General features: G+C 43.4%; 1 protein-coding gene across 1 annotated transcript; it reads right to left on the bottom strand.

Moving 5' to 3' along the window:
• shha (sonic hedgehog signaling molecule a) lies at positions 1-10087 on the bottom strand. The gene is made up of 3 exons (XM_066688120.1): positions 9403-10087; positions 4548-4809; positions 1-1793 (listed from the first exon to the last, which is right to left on the bottom strand). The coding sequence occupies exons 1-3, from the start codon at positions 9700-9702 to the stop codon at positions 1093-1095; spliced, it is 1263 nt and encodes a 420-aa protein (XP_066544217.1). The 5' UTR covers positions 9703-10087; the 3' UTR covers positions 1-1092.
• Positions 10088-14066: the final 3979 nt, after the last annotated feature.

Raw genomic sequence — 14066 nt, 5'->3', positions numbered from 1 at the left:
TAAGTTTCAATAGTTTCTTTATCTCATTTCGTAATAAACATATAAATAATAAACTCTAAACATTTCTTTTCGACATATTGCGCTGTTATGAAAGTTAGATGGCACGAACACCTCATGTATTATATACGATCCAAACTGTGCATCTGGAGCATTTTATTTCTATAAAACTATTTCACTATTACAAAATATGCAAAAAATACATTTTAGTAAATTTACAGCAGTTATTATTATCATTATCATCATCATCATCATCATCATCATTATTATTATTAATATTATTTAATTTATTTAGAGAAACATCTTGGTTTTTGAACTACTACTTTATCATATCATGAAGTCGTCTGAATGTGCACTTTTAAAATTGTCTGAAACAAAATGTAAAAAAAAGGGAAAACAAGAAAAAAGTACCTTTTGCACGGGACCAGGCAACACTAGCCCGCTCTTCTACAATAACATGGCGATTGACCAGTTTACAAACTTAAAAAACAACAACAAACAAACAAAAAAACAAACATCCTAACAAACATAAAAAACAGTAGATTGCCAAGACTTTATATTTTGCAACTATTTAAATTAAAATAATATATTCTCATATCTTACACTATTTCAAATAACGAAATGTGATTCAGTAAGTAACGATCCGTCAAAAATCTAATTTACAATTCTGTGTATAAAAATATAATTTATGGAACCCCAAGAAGTATGTTTATCCCCCAAAATAGATAACAGTCAGTTGCACATTTGCACAGAACATTACAAACTGTCTAGATTGTTTTCCTTTTTTCCATTTTCTTGCTCGTTTGCTGTAGGATTGTGATATACAAAAATAGATTCTGCACATTTAGCCGGGCCGACATCCACTGATGCGACACCGGCGACCAGTTCACAGGAGAATAAATTATTCAGAGAAAAGTTTTAAGGCTCTTCAAGGTCCATTTATTCTTTGAAAAGAAGACATGTCAATGTCAATGAAATAAATATCCCCCCACTGCTCTGGGGTCTTTTGTGGCGTCTCTATTTCTCTATTTCTTGATTTCTTACTTTCGTGGCTCGCCCTACACGAGTCCCTGCGCTCTGGACGCCGCAGCTCTTTCAACTGGAGACGACGGGCATCCCGAGCGGATGCATTGAACTCCTGCTCAGCACCCAGGTGCCGATCTTATAGAGGGCGCTGGAGTACCAGTGCACGCCATCTCTCGCCGCGGTGCCGTTGGCCGTGGCCTCGTCTCTGTGAAGTAATAAGCGGGACAGTCCGTAGCCCAGGCGCACGGGTGCAAAAGCCCAGTGCGCCCATCTGTGGTCTTCTACTACGGCGTAGCAGGACGCAAGAACCCGGTCCACCACGATGGTGCCCTGGGCCGTGACGGGAGCGAACGAGCTGTCGTGCTCTTCCACGTAAATCCTTTCCACGGTGGCCGCCCTCAGGGGCTCGTCCCGCCCGCCGCTCACGAACACCCTGTGCCCGGGCCTCACGCTGCTGGCAAAGGCGGCGCTCAGGGCGTGGGGTCCCTCCTGGCCGGTGCTGTTGTCGGCAACAAAGAGCAGATGGGCGGCGGTCAGGGTGACCCTGCTGCGGGGCTCCGCGGTCTCGATCACGTAGAACTGTCTCCGGGTGTCCGTGTCCTTGTCCACGAACATGATGAAGTCGCTGTAGAGCAGGTGTCCCTGCTCGTCCGCCGCCAGGACCCTGTCCCCCGGCCGCAGGTCCCGCACCGGCCTCCTGCTGCCGTCCTCCAGCGCCACCGACGCGGACCCGGGGAAGCATCCTCCGGACTTGGCTGCGACTGAGTTCTCTGTGCAAATAAACGGCGTGTATGAAATAAAAATGCAACCAATGAACACAAAAATCAATTCAAACAAGTGTAAAAGGGCCGATTGTATTGATTGGTGGCAATTTTGCGTGATTGTGGGGTTGGCGTGAGAAGTAATTACTCTTGATCACTTTCCTCACCTGGTCCCCGCTGTTGTCTAGTTTATAAAAGTCACTGAATTACCGAAACATGGGGCAGGGGGATGGCTTTCTAATTGGATCTGGGTGTCCACATGAACTTTTACGGGTTGGTTTATGAGTAACCCGCCCCGGCTCACTGAAGCAGATTTGGGTGTTTTTTCAATAAAACATTAAAAAGTAAACGTATCTAACAACATATACCAGTTATCGTTTCATTAGATATAGGTCTGAGGTAATATAAGGCGGGATGTCTATGAACTTTTATCAAGTACTTAAACGGAATTTGCATTTTTCAGTTCTCATAGGATGAAAAAAACCTTTCCAAACAGTCCAGTGAATAGGGAGAGGTGTGAAAACCCCGCGTCTGGAGAAGGACCAGCTTGGCTCCCCTAATTAAAAACCAATAAAGAGCGGACATTGTCATTCTAATGCCGCTCGTAGATGGACCCACTCTTGGAAAAGGACACTTACGCCTTTCCCAGCTCCTTTCCCATATTTGCTCAGGTGCAGGAGCCCCCATGTGCCAATTCACACACATACTCTCCAAAAAGCAGGGCACTGCAAACACTATTTCAACACTTTTCCAAGGCACTCAAGACGTGCATCTGAATTTTAAATGAAGCCCGGCTGTAAATGCTCCCAGCAGCCCGTCCTAGGGTCCGCTTCAGCACCGGGCCCGCGATGCCGTCCCCATCACAGAAATTCAGACAAGTCTGCTTTACATTCCCATATCCTGGATCATACTTTGGACAAACACCGATCTAGAGAAAGGGATCTTCCTGCTCGGATTTGCGCATTTAATCTGCTCATGAGATTCCCCGGCATGAAACCAGCTTTAGCCCCGCGACTCCAGTGTGGCGCTCGTACAGTCACACGACCCTGCATGACACAGACTAAATATGACCACAGAGCCCAATATGTGTGCTGAATTTTAAACAGTAGATTTGCCACTCAATGCCTAATACAATACGCGTGGGGTGGGATTATATCCCTCATTTGGTGCTCCATAGTTGACCAAAATGCCAACAATGAGATAATTTAGAAAATACCCTGAGATTCTCAAACCCAAACGTTATTATACCTATACAATTATGCCATTGTGTCGTGTTAAAGCACCGGTCTTACTCTCACAACAAACCAGCGAATATTTCGTTTTAAACACCATTTCTGTGACATAAATCCGCTCTAATCATTTGAAGGATATTCATAATTCACTAAGCTTAGTCAACGAGGAATGTACTTAGCGACACTGCAGTCCTATAATGGGATATTCTCCCAGGACTGCTGTTTAAATGAATGCACTGACGCTGTCTAATAATTATTACAATTAAATAAAACGTTAAATAGAAAACAGCGTACTTTTACAAATGGAAACTCAGAGAACTACAGCAGAAGCGTGATTCCAAATGGTTCGTTATTTCAAATAATTCAATATGACAATAGTAACAATGAACCATTTGTAATCACGCTATATATATATATATATATATATATATATATATAGCGTGATTATATATAAGACGAAGTGCATTGAAGTGCATTGAAACATGTAGTTCGTTTTGATATATATATATATATATATATCTAGATATATATATCAAAACGAACTACATGTTTCAATGCACTTCGTCTTATATCTTTTTTAGACAAATAGGCACAATAGGCCTATTTCTGAATCATCACACTGGCCTCGGCTCACGTTTATACCCGACTGTGCTGTAAATATTTAAAAAGTGACATGAAAGCATTCATCAGGATGAGTGTTGGCTGTGAACAGTGCGGGGCGATGTAACCCCGCGCAATGTGTGCGGCGCCTCCACACTCCCTGCACAAGGGCACCGTCATCTAATAACGGAAGCACCAATATTCACACACTACTACTACTACTACTATATGGCCAGAGACTATTGTGTCGACAAAGAATAACCTGGAAAAACACCCAAGACTGAAGAAGTGTCGCAAGATTAAACGCTTTGGACAAAATAAGTCATACAAAGCTAGCATTAAAAATGTGTAGTAGTATTATTACGAATTGTGATTAAATCGGAAACCTGCGGGGAACTGAAAACCCTATATTTAATTTACAGTGGACCCGCCTAATTGCTTTTTTATTAGGATATACTTCATTTTCGATTGGGTGAGGACAGATAAATAATTGATTGAAGGCCTTTTGACGTGGAAACCAATCTTGGTGTTTGTCTTTGGTGAATACCCTCAATTTAGAGGCTTATAAAGACACCATTAGTCACTGTAACCGGCAGAGAAGTGGCCAATAATTTAATTTTAGGAAGGTGTAATTACAGACTTTGCAAAAGTGGTTAACCAAATCCTTCTCGCTTTCTAGACATCTTGTGGCAACTGAGTTGATCCATCCAAGACCACTTCACAACTGAGACATAGATTTACAGTCCACAGTATTTCCCACAGTAGTTCCAGGTAAGACTATTATTAATTCTTCTTCTTATTCATAATAATAATAATACATTTCTGATAGCCTAGGACGGGAGTAGACAACATTAGTCAGCAACTGATGATGGTGTCTCATTTTTGTTGAGTAAAATACGATATAGTTATTAAAATAAATGTAACGTCTCACCTGCTTTGACGGAGCAGTGGATGTGCGCCTTGGACTCGTAGTAGACCCAGTCAAAGCCCGCCTCCACGGCCAGGCGGGACAGGGTGCCGTATTTGCTCTTGTCTCGGTCCGAGGTGGTTATGTCCACTGCCCTGCCCTCGTAGTGCAGAGACTCCTCAAAATGGTGCCCATCTTCGTCCCAGCCCTCGGTCACTCGCAGCTTCACCCCGGGCCACTGGTTCATCACAGAGATAGCCAGGGAATTCAACTTGTCCTTACATCTCTTGAGAGAGAGAGAGAGAGAGAGAGAGCATGAGTGACATCACTTACACTAATGAATATGCCTTAAAAAACAAATGAACAGTTCATTCAATAAGCCTCGCAATAAGTCAGTGCAGACACACTGTGCTGTTGCCGAGAAACAGGCCTACACACCGCTTTCTGCCACCTAAACATGAACCTATCAGCCCATTTCAGAGGGGAATAGGGACGGTGCATATGTATAACTAATAAGCAGAAAGGATAAAAGCAAAGATGCACAGGACAGTTTCTCATGCTGTACTTTTTGAGCTTTCTTTTGCAGAAGCCTGTCTCACAGCACTGTGTTTGGAGAGAGTGAAACTGTCCAGCGTCCGTCCGAAACCCACCGTCACCAGCCGGGACAGGGTTTCTGTTCTTTTTCTTTTCTCCTGCCTTTTCAAATGGTTTTATTAGCTCTTAGGAGCTTGAGTTTGACAAATCACTCAGTAAAGTGCTTAACATTGCGGATATTTGCAGTGAACCCACAGGGCCCCTAAGATTCCGAGTGGAATTAGCCATAGATAAAAAAAAAAGGGCTGAGAATTCAATGGCATGTTTTAACATTGCAGCTTCTAATACAAAACAAATACATATATATATGAACCTCACAGGAATAATAAGGATTCATTCTGTTTTTAACTTCCTGATCATATAAAGTAGTTAAATACATTTACTTAATAGCCACTGATGCAGAAGAAGTGGTAGAGTCAGGCAAGTTGGATGCTGTATTAAACTCTCTCTCTCTCTCTCACACACACACACACACACACACACACACACACACACACACACACACACACACGATAGAGTAGCAGGTAATTAATATTTGATAAGTCCTTTCCGCCTGCTTCACTAGTTTGAAACGTATAGATCCAGGCCTAACACAAGCACAGGTTTTATTCGTCGGAGGCAGTTCTGTTGGAAACCCAGCCGCACAGTAGCCACAGTTTACGTTTTATAGGCTACTTTTACTACTTATTTACTAGTGAGATGATTTTTGCATAGAGGCAAATCATCCGAAAATCAAAGAAGCAAGACGAGAAAGGCGGCACAGAAATAGCAATAATGTATTCTCTCCCATTTACTAGCTGGAGTGCAAATAACACCGTGTATACGACTCACTATAAAATGATAAATCTATTGTCCTATTATTAGGGCACTGCTCTCGCTAACCTCTCCGCAGACCCAGAGACGACATGCCTAGCCTTCTCCGGGACAACTCTTCCCAACACTTTACCAATATGTCAAATAAAACATCACAAAGACCCTTTTCACTGCTCCCGAAGGGGAAACAAACTGCTCTGGGACTTTTTTAAAGGACGTGACGGGATTGCTGAGCGCGCTCGTAAGAGAAGCCCACAGAAGACACTGTCCCGTCTGCGGGCAAGAAATGGAGCAGAGCAGCAAGAATGACGAGGACACCCCTCAGACGACACACACATGCACAAAACACACTTTATTTTAGCACTTGCATTGATTTCGAAAGTGCCCCACATGCACGCTTGCATAGTTGTTGGGCCCTCAGAAAATACACAGGACAAACCGCACGGCATGTGTTGAGCATGCACACATCTTGCCTCGACACCCATCCTGCACCAGACAGACAGCAACGCAGAAGTCCTATTGATCATAGAATCAGAAGCGTCTGTACTTATCTCCTGCTGCAGAGATTATGAAACATTAAGATCACATGCATATAAAGATTATCCTAAGCACTTGTAGCACGCAGAAGGGGGAGAGCAAAAAGAGTCATGCCAGAAAACCTCTGCCTCACATTCTGAGCAGGATTGCCAGAGTCAAAAGCCGTGAAGCCCAGAGTATTTATTAATTCATTGGGTCGTGTGCCGCAAATCAAGCCAAATTCTGCTCAGCCACCGTGAAGCTCAGCAGGGCTCCCCGGCTGCTGCTTTGTGCCGAGACAAAGTTGTTCAACAAGCCCCCGCAGCCGGCAGCCCCTAATCTCTGCACAAATGAATTGCTCACAAGAAACACTTACCAGGTACCTGTCAGAGTAAACAACCTGGTGGGCTCTTTCAATTCGGAGCCGGCTGATCATATGTGGATCAATTAATTAGTTAATTAGTTAATTAATCTTGTGTGGCATTGATGTTGGTTTGTTTCCATAGCCCCCTCCCGTGACTTTACACACAAATGTTTCTATTCGGGTGATCTCCCTGTCTTTGTAGTTCAAAGGTGGCCTACCTCCATAACGCATAGCTGTTCCAAATGACCGTGTCCCCCCCCCCGGGCTGCAACACGTTTATTGCCAGGACTGTACCGGGTGTTTGATTTACATTTGAAGATAAACCACACCAGAACTGAGTTTTATCTTCTTGTGTTTTTTTTTTTTTTTTTGTGTGTGACCCGCAGGGCACCCGTTTATACAAAACTATATATACATTTGCATATATATATATATATATATATATATATATATAGTGCTCTGATGCATTAACCCTTTAAACGCGCACCTGTGTGTCACTTTGGGAAGTGTTTCTGTTGCTCTCTAACGATTTAGACTCCCTTTTATTATTATTATACCCTAGTGTCTGTCTGATAATCGCCTAACCTCGAGTTAGCAGCCCCTGTCCTGTCAGAGATGCACAAGGTGCTCATAACGGGGCTCATGTTGAAGACGCGTGTCTGACTGTTGGGTCCCAGTGACACAGATGTCAGCAATGTGAGAAAGAAGGGGCTCTTAAAAAACACGCAGAAACCCCGAACAAACCAAATATTGAACTAATGCGAATTTGCTTTTGTTTCCCATTGGAGAGAAATTGGCAGAAGGTCAGAAGTTCAAATGCTCCCAGCTAATGCAGCGAGAGTGGCAAGCCGAGGAGAAGAGCCTGCCTATTCCCAGGGAAGAGCCTCCGTCTTGTGCAGTAGCCCTTCTTAAAAGCACGGCCAGGGAAATGTGCCATGTCTTGATATGGGAAATAAACGCTTTTCTTTTTTCACAACACTGAACATTTTCTCTCTACAGACGCGCATTGCCTCCGTTCCCCCCCTTTCTTATGGACGAGTGTAAAAGGTTAAAGAAACCGTGGCTATAAAAAGAAAGCACGGTGCAAACTGGGGCTTTCGGGTTGCCATTGGTTATATAAAAATACAAACTGAAATCCTATCCATTCCGATCGATACAAGGAGAGCAAGTGGAGCTGAAAATGCAAGATGTGTGTGACTGCCAGCAGATCGCCGTCTTCTCGCAGCTTTCATGCGCAATGACCAAGGGCTATGTGTGCTTCTGCGGCTGACTGTTTCAATGATGGGATGCAGGGTTACGTCTCTAGCAAGGTTATATTGTGAATTAAATATTATCGGGATGTAGGCGGGGGGGAGGGGGGTAACAGAAACGTATCCCTGACTGCACGCACTCTTCCACTGCACAGGGGGATATTTCAGTGGGGATGCTGCTTTACAATATGGTTCAGAGAAGCAGGCGCGCTTCATCACTCCACTCTGGGTCCTGTTATATGCGAGGAGGCTGGGCACGGGTAATGATTTCCCCAAGCATCTCTATTAAAAAACCAACAGCACTAATTGTACTAAGAATAATAACAACCCGGGGAGGCATGCTATAAATAACTGGGTCCCATTCACAACAAAGCCTCCGCCACCGGAGTCCTGAAAGTCCAAGAATAGATGCGCGACATATTCTCTCTAATGGATCATTTCTGACCCATATTTAATTGTGAAATCTGTTTTGCAAGCAGGTCATGCAGATGAAGTCTCTTCAAACACAGCGATCCTACATTTATTTCCCAAAGCAGTCATTTAAATGCACCATATCCGACGTGGGGGGAAGGATGCTTTATTATGCAACTCTATCTTTATCGCCTTGTAACAAATAGATTTAAAAAACGAATAGATACATTTTAAATAGAGAAAAAAATAAAACGCAATGCTTGTTTCTTTAAAAGTCTGACTTCTACGTTCATAACGCCGCTAATTGGCAAAGTCCCGGCCCGTCAGGGTCTAGCAATGGTGCACAGCACATCCTTTAAGAAATGTCAATATGTTCATGCCCAGATGAACAGCACAGGCAATGCAACATGCGCGGCGCAGGAGACTCTGATCCGAGACAGGGACTGCGCACGAAGCCGGCGATTCAGTGCCTTTTGCATCTGGATGCCTTTTGATGGACGGATGGTGGATTGAAGTGTCTCTACTGTGTTACTGTAATGCAAACAACGGAAGACCCTAAACTCGGGACCGAGGGCACAAGTGAGCCGCAGCTGCAGTGTCGGATGAGAGTCCACAGGGGTCCGTCCCCTAATGCTGGGGACACTTTAACTGATGTGCCCGGCAACCTTGCGGACATGCCCCGGCACACAAGCAAGCACACAGCAAGTGCGCTACAAAGCAACAAAGTAAATGGGATTTTAAACAGCAAGGAGACTTTAAACTTTATAAGCTTGTTGCTCAAACGTTGTTGTCTTAATTACCCCTTCTCAGTCACCTGCCCTCCCCCGCTGGACGAGCAGTAACAGTGGTAATATACTGGGAATAATATATTATCATAGAAAATAATCAGATACAGCTGTAATTGAATGCATTCTGTTAGTTTGCACCGTACCTGTGTCATGAGCCTGTCAGCGCCCGTGTTTTCTTCATCCTTGAAGATAATATCAGGGTTGTAATTGGGAGTCAGTTCCTTAAATCTCTCCGAGTTCCTGGTGATCTTGCCTTCGTAGCGTCCACTGGCCCCCAGGGTCTTCTCTGCAACATTAGGGATGAACTGCTTGTAAGCGAGAGGTGTCAATTTCTTGGGGTGTTTTCTCCTGCCATAGCCCCTGCCTGGTCCACAAGCCATCCCAGAGGACACCAAAGCTGCGCAGAGGAATCCCAGCAGCACGAACCTGGACAACAGCAGCATTTCGTCCCCCGAATCTAATGACTTGAAGCCTGTCTGTCTGTGTGTGTGTGTGTGTGTGTGTGTGTGTGTGTGTGTGTGTGTCTGGTTGTCTCCAGATCTCTCTCTCTCTCTCTCCCTCTCTCTCTCTCTCTCGCTCTCAGATCCTATGCCCTTGTCTTCTCTCTTCTCGGTCTTTTACTATCCACGGATCTCCTCCGAGGCAGGTGCGGAAATGACAGCTTTCAGGTCGGTTATAACGGAAAAGCATCGGAGTTGGTCGTCGCAGCGATAGAGGGGAAAAAAAGACACCAAAAAGGGTCTGGATTTAATGGTAGGCAAGCTAGGGACGCTTGTGAGAAGTGTCTGGCTTTAGTGCAATGTATTATAGCTGTGATCTTAGGCAGGGGAGGTTGCTGATTGGCTCGACAAACCCTTCTGATGTGATCCCACAAAAGACCAAAAAAAAAAAAATCTTTAAAGATTTCTTTTTCACCTGAAGGGTGGGTTTGAGGGGAGGGGTTGGGCTCTATGAGAAAACATCAATTACAAGTTTTTTTTTTTTCTTTCCCAAAGGTTCCTTTAGCGTAAATATACATTTGTCAGTCAGGGAAATAATACGATTATCTTTCCTGATATGTTCAACTGATAACTACGTATGGCAGGTTGTAGTCGTATCGCTTATGTGCTTAGAAGTACACGGACAGTACAAATACACCACTATTACAGACTAATGGGATGGGATATGAACTTCACACTGTCTCTCTCTCACACACACATTCATACGCACAATGTATGTGTTTGCATTTATACATGTATGTAAATTATTAACAAGGCGTTAATAATCACATTACGATACTATGTCCATTATTGATCCCCATTAAGATGACTTTAACTTAGTTATCTCAACCAATACATAAAAAAGAAAACCACTATCCTCCTCCGGACCTCTAATACTAAAGGAAGCGCAAAACTGCATATTTCTCTGTGCGTGTTTCTCTCGGCTCCAAATGAAAGGTTAAAAGTGCGCTGATGATGTGCGGATACGATGTGATTTGAGTGTTATGCTGGGGGGGCTTTGGGGTAGAAAATCAAAACCATTTCCCCCTCATACACTACTTAATTAAATTTGTCAACCGTTTTATACCCTAGGCAGCGGAACACACGACTGATGTTTTAAGATGGCCCATCGTCTTTTAATCGTTTTATTTGCTCATTGTTAAACTGGTCAGGGTATTAAGGCGATTAAGCAATTACATTTGTTGGCCTCCTGGAAAAAAAGAGTCGTGTAAAGTTTTAAGACTTGATAGATGACAAAAAGCAAGACAGCCATAAACGATTCGTAGCAAAATGACATCGACTGAACAGGATATAGCAGCTGTTTGGCTAATGAGCACTTTATATAACCAAAATATCTCTAGATAGCTTATTTTAATATGTTGCCGGTAATCATTAATTATAGTGGCCCATTAGCCAGTTAAGTTTCAGTGCAAGCATGCACACGCACACGCACGCACACACACACACACACACACACACACACACACACACATATATATATATATATATATACATATACATACACACTTTCGGATCAAGTGGGAAATATAATTAATCAATCCGTACCCATTATTTACATAAATAAACATTAAAATACGCTTTAAATTGATTATTTTACAATGAGGAAGGCCATGTCAAGCTAATTGTCCTTCAATGTGTGCAAACAAAGCAGAGTATCACAGTGATTTTGTTGATTTTAAAGGTGATGATTTAAACATGTTAAGGTGGCATGCCCTGTTGGAAATGTTACATGTGTAACCCCCTTCACAGAGAGATCTTTAGAAGTTCTCCACCAGTATTTCACCAAAGGGCCCTTATTGGTTGCCATGGAGCCACCAACACATGTGAACAAATGCCTTGATTTACTCACAATTATCCATCATTTCCATTTCCAGTGAAGGTTGTGCTGAGGTAAGAGGACAGGAACTGAGGAATATTAAGGGATTTTGTGTCTCTTCATCAGTTCTAACCCAAACCGCTGCAGAGCGAGGATTTGCATGAAGTCTAACCTGCTCTGATTTTATAGTGTATTTTATATATAGTAGTATTAAGTACTATACACACACATATATACATACATATATATAGTTGCATATATGAATATTAATATATATTTACACACACATTTAAATATTTCTATACGTGTGTCTGCCTGCTGTGTACACATGGGGTCAAATTCATAACTGTAAGGGGGCAGGACTAAAGGTTTTCAATGCAAACTGACATGCTAATGTTGCGTGACTAGAGAGGTGAGTTTATTGTGTAATTCTTTAGTGGGGTGTCATCCTAGCAGAACTTCAAAACACAAAATACACACACACACACAAAGCATCTAGGATCTTCATGTTATAATGTAAGGAGTCAGGAGTTCCACATTATATCTGTAGGATAATGCGTTGTCCCCCTTGTGCACCAAACTTTGAAGCCACCTAATTTTAATTTGTCATTTCTGCCTCAATTAAAAGGCAGTAACAGCCGCCCTACAGCAAACCCGTCCATGCCGTCACTTTCTACCTCTCAAGTGAGATAAATAAACAGCAGGATAAGCAGAAGAAGCTTTCTAATATTTCAGAAGGGCTTTGGGCATCACTGTGTCATTGGCATTAGAAAATATTGTCAACAGACTACAACAGCTATTCAACTGTATGCTCAAGAAAACGTTTCAATTATTTCTGTAGTGGGGGAATTAAGCAGTCACTGAAGGTGTCTTCCGTCATGTTTCATAATCTTCACAATGAGAAAGACAAAGTAAAACTGAAGTTAAGCACTGTAAGCACTGACCCCACACACGCATAAACAGTATATTACACCAAACACAAATTGTTCATCGAACAATATACTGCTACACGACTTCCAGAACAGTAGCCGGACTGGGATGCCAGGGCCGTGTGTACTTTGCCCTGACTGTGCTGCTCCCAGGCAGTTAGATATTGAAAGTGCCTTTTCCAATGTACACAACCTTACTGGCCTGGATCACAGCGCACTATTTGGGGAGCTCAGACACAAAGCCTGCCTCCAAAGTCCACCTCACAGCCAGCACTAGCCATGGTAACCGCTGTATGGACAAACCCATAGCAGCAGGCAAGGTATGTGCACGATTGTCTTACTTCCCCGTGTTTTTATACATGTTGACTGTTTTTGAACGTGATATTTCATTAGTCTGTTTGTGTGTGTGTGTGTGTGTGTGTGTGACACATTTACACTTCAAGATTGGACAGGCATGGTTACAGCTCCATCACAGCTGGACAGGCCTACAGACGCATAGACGTGACAAATAGTCTTTTGGCTCAATTATTATACTGTAAATATGATCTATTTATAACCACTTCCCTCTTTTCTTCTGCTATTTGCAGTGCTGTTTAGTCGTTATCTGCGCCTTGATAAGTCTGTCAGTTGTAATGATAATGTTTTATTGCCAACGGGAAAACAGGTTAGCAGGGAGTGCGGATGGAGCAGGCAGGGAGGGGAAATTAAGTATCCTAAAGGTCACAATCACACTGTTCGACGAATTGTAAAGACCACAACAGCAGCGCGATGATTAACAATGGCAGGAGATGATTTATGTATAAATATACATCTTCTGCACAAGTGCTTTGTAAAAAACGTTGCTCTTCTCTGGCCTTAGCCTGAAACAATGTGTGGTTAGCTTTGAATAATTTATTGGTGCCAGTGCGGTGAAATGCTTCCTCGCAAGTTTGGCCGCATTAGATTTAGTAAAGCCATCCTTCAGACCCAGCCATAAAACCATCTGGATGTGCGCTGTTGCAGAGTGTTGTAATAGGAAGCCTGTGACCAGTTGGGGTTCCTGTCAGTGTGCAGTCATGTCTAACTCTGCTGTCTTTCAGGCCCCAAACTGATGCAAACACTTCCACTACCTGGTCCTGCCAAGGCCCATTTCTAGAACATCCTGTCTGAGCGCAGGTCACTGGCACTCTTCCGTCACTGCCAGCCTCCTGGTCTCGGGTTGGATTTGCAGCACCCTGTCATGAGCAGCCTCTTGCCTTTCCTCACCACACCCCAGGGCAGTCTACAGTTCATCAGATAGCTTCATTATGTTGTGTGTACTGTGGGCGGCACAGTGGCGCTGTGATTAGCACAGCTGCCTCACCGCTCAGGGTTCGACTGTACGTCGGCCTGTGTGGAGCATGTTCTCCCTGTGTCCATAGGGAGTGTTTTGTCCCGATGCGCCAGGTTCCACCCACACCCCAAGACATTGCCTACTCCAAATTGCTCTGCAGCCATGCAAAGTGTGTGTTCATGCATGGTGAGACTCACATAGTGAGACTAATGTATTGGCCCTTCAGTGTCATGTATCAATTAACATAGTA

Source organism: Amia ocellicauda, chromosome 2 (genome assembly GCF_036373705.1).
Source record: "Amia ocellicauda isolate fAmiCal2 chromosome 2, fAmiCal2.hap1, whole genome shotgun sequence".
Classification (NCBI taxonomy): Eukaryota; Metazoa; Chordata; class Actinopteri; order Amiiformes; family Amiidae; genus Amia; species Amia ocellicauda.
This window is presented reverse-complemented; position numbering and strand designations above follow the sequence as displayed.

Coding starts and splice junctions, on each gene's coding strand:
- shha (XM_066688120.1), bottom strand. CDS start 9,702: ATGCTGCTGTTGTCCAGGTTCGTGCTGCTGGGATTCCTCTGCGCAGCT. Junction 4,810..9,402: donor CTGACAGGCTCATGACACAG/GTACGGTGCAAA, acceptor CTCTCTCTCAAG/AGATGTAAGGACAAGTTGAA. Junction 1,794..4,547: donor CCACTGCTCCGTCAAAGCAG/GTGAGACGTTAC, acceptor TTATTTGCACAG/AGAACTCAGTCGCAGCCAAG.